This window comes from Nematolebias whitei, chromosome 7 (genome assembly GCF_014905685.2).
Source record: "Nematolebias whitei isolate Nwh7 chromosome 7, NemWhi1, whole genome shotgun sequence".
Lineage (NCBI taxonomy): Eukaryota > Metazoa > Chordata > Actinopteri > Cyprinodontiformes > Rivulidae > Nematolebias > Nematolebias whitei.
Window position 1 is genome coordinate 9906544 of NC_056504.1, and position 4406 is coordinate 9910949.

Genomic DNA, 4406 nt, shown 5'->3' on the forward strand with positions numbered 1-4406 from the left:
AACACTCAACAGACGTCTGGGGACAGAGGAGACCAGTTTCTCAAGTTTAGAAATAGGAATGCTCTCCCATTCATGTCTAATACAGGCCTCTAACTGTTCAATCGTCTTGGGCCTTCTTTGTCGCACCTTCCTCTTTATGATGCACCAAATGTTCTCTATAGGTGAAAGATCTGGACTGCAGGCTGGCCATTTCAGTACCCGGATCCTTCTCCTACGTAGCCATGATGTTGTGATTGCTGCAGAATGTGGTCTGGCATTATCGTGTCAAAAAATGCAGGGTCTTCCCTGAAAGAGATGACGTCTAGATGGGAGCATATGTTGTTCTAGAACCTGAACATAGTTCTCTGCATTAATGGTGCCTTTCCAGACATGCAAGCTGCCCATGCCACAAGCGCTCATGCAACCCCATACCATCAGTGATGCAGGCTTCTGAACAGAGCGTTGATAACAACTTGGGCTATCCTTGTCCTCTCTGGTCTGGATGACATGGCATCCCAGTGTTCCATAAAGAACTTCAAATCGTGACTCATCTGACCACAGAACATTCTTCCATTTTGCCACACTCCATTTTAAATGACCCCTGGCCCAGTGCAAACGTCTGAGCTTGTTTAGAAATGGCTTCCTCTTTGCACTGTAGAGTTTCAGCTGGCAACGGCAGATGCCACCAATTCCACCATCGTGGAATTGGTGATCATCTTACCATCTTGGCTTCTGAGAGACACTGACACTCTGAGAAGCTCTTTTTATACCCAATCATGTTGTCAATTGACCTAATTAGTGTTAACTGGTCTTCCAGCTGTTCGTTATATGCTTTTTCCAGCCACTTATTGCTACTTGTCCCAACTTTTTTGGCATTTGTTGACACTGTGAAATTTTGAATCAAAATATTTTTCCTTTAAAATGTTACATTTACTCAGATTAAACATTTGATCTTTCATCTATATTACGAATAAAATATTGACATTTGCCATCTTCACATCATTACATTGTTTTTATTCACAATTTGTTTAGTGGCCCAACGTTTTTGGAATCCAGTTTGTAAAATGGTATTCTTAATAATGAAGCGAACATAAACATATCCTCTTTTATCACTCATAAGTGCAGAAAATGACTAATAAAACACAGAATATATATATATATGTAAACCAGTGTTTGCTAAATATTATTTCCTTCTGCTCTGATCTGTTCGAAATGCAGTGAGCTTGTTACTGAATCTCTATCAGCTTGACAACTTGGGTTAACGATCATTTATTTATATAAAAATAGGTTAGGAGACTATAATAAATGAGTTACAAGGACAGGTATACTTGAAGAGGTCAACTTTATTCAAAAATACATACAAAAAGGAAATTATTTAACTTGATATCATTTTAGAAGCTCCATCTGTTTCAGTCAAGCCCTTTCCAGGTTCATTCATTGCTCTCCATGGGACTCTCCTGACTGTGGTCATCACTGTCCAACTTCTCATCATCTAGAAAAGAGAGCAATGATACGATTAGCAAGTTGTCATTTTCTGTAGAACTTGACCGCCACTGAGGAAGAATACTTACTCTCTAGCGTCTGCTGTAGCTCCTGAATGGTCGTAAGAAGAACATGGAACTGCTTCTTCCTTAATTCCAACTGAGCAGAATGAAAAAAATGGTATCAGCAAAACAAAGATGACAAAGAAATTTAATTGATATTTCAATCGAATATTGGTTTTACCTTTGCATCCACATTCTCTTTGATGTGAGAAAGATGTTGAAGTTCTTTGTCAAGTGCCCCCAACTGCCTGTAGGCAAAAGAAAGACGAGCACACGTGTATCAGAAAAAATCCAAAGATGAACTTTAGATGTTACGACAGACCAAGGCTGACTTACTTGAGTGTTTCATGTCGGTCAGGATGCTTCTGGATCACTTTAGCTAAAGCATCATATTCTGGAAAGGAATAGGAGGAATCAGTACATGATGCAAAATGTTTTACGTATTCTTGACAAACTACCGATAAATCATTTAAAATGAAACCAAGGAAATCTTGTAGTAAATATCCCATCCTAAAAATGTAACAAACAGACCAACCCTGGCGATTTTTTCGTATTCTCTTTGCCCTCTGAATTTCTTTTTTGCATTCTGTGATCTTCTCATGTGCAGACTTGATGTTGTGTTCTGCAATGTAGGGGGGGAAACAAAACAAAACATCAAATACTAATGAAAATCATAACTACAATCCTTAAATATTTTATATCCAGTTTTTACCTATGTTAGAGTATATCTTCTCATAATTTTCCATTTCGCGAAGATTCATGTCGTAAACCGTCAGAGTCTTCCCCATGGAGAACTCGCACTGAGCCAGAGTCCCCAGCATCCTCTGGTACTGAGTGAACCTAGAAACAAGTTCATTCAACCTTTATTTATACGGGTTAGTCTCACTGAGATCCAGCACTTCAATACATGTTTCATCACAACGAACAGATGCTTCACAACAGAAATGCATTCATTTACCCTTCCTCTGGCGTCCCAGCAGGCGAGTTGCACCATTTGGTGAAACTTTTCAGCAGTAAATTGATCCTGCGGTCATCTCCAGCTCCGTCACCGTCGATAAGAAGACGTTTTCGTATAACTTCATCTACAGTGTGAGCGACAGAAACACCTTAAACACGTTGAAAACCCTGAATGACACTTCCACGGCTAGCTAAGCTGCTAGCTAACGAGGGCACAGTTGTGCTCAGAAAAGACGGCATCTGAAGTAAATAATACTTTTTTAGGAAAAAAACGATATGTACTAATGTTCCGAAAGCTTGGACAAACTTTGCTCTAATACACTAGCTGAAATGATTAAATCGTTTAGTTACTCACCATCTGTTACAGCACCCATATTGTTGAGTCTTCTTCTTCTTCTTCTTCTTCTTCTTCTTCTTCTTAATTGTGATTTTTTTTAATGGCGGTTGGCAAACAACGGAAGATGCTCATTACCGCCACCTACTGGTGCGAAGTGTGGATCAAATCAGCTAAACTGTATGTCTGCAATCATGTTTATGATATATGTTCTCTTTTCTTATTTTGTGTTTCTAAAAAAATATGTAATAATTTGAATACTTTTACTTCTCGTTTCCTTTTGTAATATATTTATTATAGTAAATGTTTCTTTGATTTTTCCTAATAAATAATTCCTAATCATGTTTGTGCTGATGTTCGATGTAATGTTTTTATGTTATGAGTGCTTAGTGTATATTTGGTTGATGTTTTTCTTGGTTCATATCTTGGATGTTATCATTGTTTTTCTTTTGCATTTTATTGTTGGATGTAACTGGGACCCTGTGTACATAATTTCGCTCCACCGCATGTACCACATGAGGTGCGAATGACAATAAAAAACTCTGACTCTAATTGTTCCGTCTTCTGCGATGTTCATATTTCTAACAGACCAAAATGACATGCTCTATTGTTTCCTCCTGTCCACAATGCTCACATTGACCTGTATCGTGTTTATGAATCTTATATAATGTGCGGTTAAGTCCGGTATGCCCAAATCTTAATCTGGTTATTACTCTTTCTTCTCTTTCTGTTCCCCCCTCCTGTTCTCATTTCTCCAACTTGTCTCTGTACCATCTTCCTCTGTGCTCTTCCTCCCATTGTTTTTTGCCATTGTCCCTTTAGTTTTTGGTTCTTACTTCTGATTTACTGATGGATATTGTAAAGATGACTTGATCTTTTGTTGCTGCTTTTGCTGCCCTGTCTGCTGCTTCCTTCCCTCTGATCCCTGTATGTGCTGGTGCCCATAAAATAATTACTGTCAGTCCCATCATTTGCATTCTGAAAAATGTTTGTTGTATTTCTAATAGAATGTCTGAACAGATGATTGTTTTTAATGGCCTTGTGTCTTCCATTGCACTGCAATTATACTGCCAACATCTCCCCGGTGTATACTGATACGTCATTTCTGATTATTCTTATTACTTCTATGTTGAATTCTGGTATTATATAGGCCACTCCTACTCTCTCTGATGTTTTTGATGCATCTGTATAAATCTGTATATAGTTATAGTAGTTACTGATGTGGTCCTGTATGAGTTAAAATAAATCTTCTGTCCTTTTTCTTGTCCATGAGTGTCAAGTCAACTGTTGCACTTGGAAGAATCCAGGGTGGTATTGGTACTACTGGACTGATGTCTAAGTTGTCTATTTGCATTTCTTTTGTTTTCTGGTCTATTATCCATACAAAGCTTCTTGTCTTGTCTTCTTGTCTTGTTCTTCTCCTTCTCCCAGCTTGGTTTTATAAAATATCGAGTACTGCTTTTCTTTCTTCCTCCTTTTGGATATAAAGTTTAGGCCGAGTTTAGCGCTTTACTGCCCCCCTCTGATTGAAAGTGGTATTGCTCATTTCTTTCTTTCTTTCTTTCTTTCTTTCTTTCTTTCTTTCTTTCTTT

The 4406-nt window shown here is 38.1% G+C and overlaps 2 protein-coding genes across 2 annotated transcripts in view; one reads left to right on the forward strand and one right to left on the reverse strand.

Moving 5' to 3' along the window:
- LOC119412136 (synaptoporin) overlaps positions 1 to 1241 on the forward strand; it is a 31764-nt gene extending 30523 nt beyond the window's left edge. Inside the window, exon 7 of the mRNA XM_037679112.1 lies at positions 1224 to 1241. Coding sequence (XP_037535040.1) covers positions 1224 to 1241 — 18 coding nt within the window. The remainder of the gene's footprint in view (positions 1 to 1223) is intronic.
- Positions 1242 to 1317: 76 nt separating this feature from the next.
- thoc7 (THO complex 7) lies at positions 1318 to 2898 on the reverse strand. The gene is made up of 8 exons (XM_037679240.1): positions 2836 to 2898; positions 2482 to 2605; positions 2236 to 2363; positions 2059 to 2145; positions 1860 to 1917; positions 1705 to 1771; positions 1551 to 1620; positions 1318 to 1471 (listed from the first exon to the last, which is right to left on the reverse strand). Exons 1-8 carry the CDS (start codon positions 2852 to 2854, stop codon positions 1410 to 1412), a joined length of 615 nt encoding a protein of 204 aa, XP_037535168.1. The 5' UTR covers positions 2855 to 2898; the 3' UTR covers positions 1318 to 1409.
- Positions 2899 to 4406: the final 1508 nt, after the last annotated feature.

What these genes read in the sequence shown, in the direction of transcription:
- thoc7 (XM_037679240.1), bottom strand. An exon ending in GAAGATATACTCTAACATAG is followed by an intron (nt 2,146 to 2,235) that starts GTAAAAACTGGA and finishes CCTACATTGCAG; the next exon opens with AACACAACATCAAGTCTGCA. An exon ending in GCTACAGCAGACGCTAGAGA is followed by an intron (nt 1,472 to 1,550) that starts GTAAGTATTCTT and finishes TCTCTTTTCTAG; the next exon opens with ATGATGAGAAGTTGGACAGT.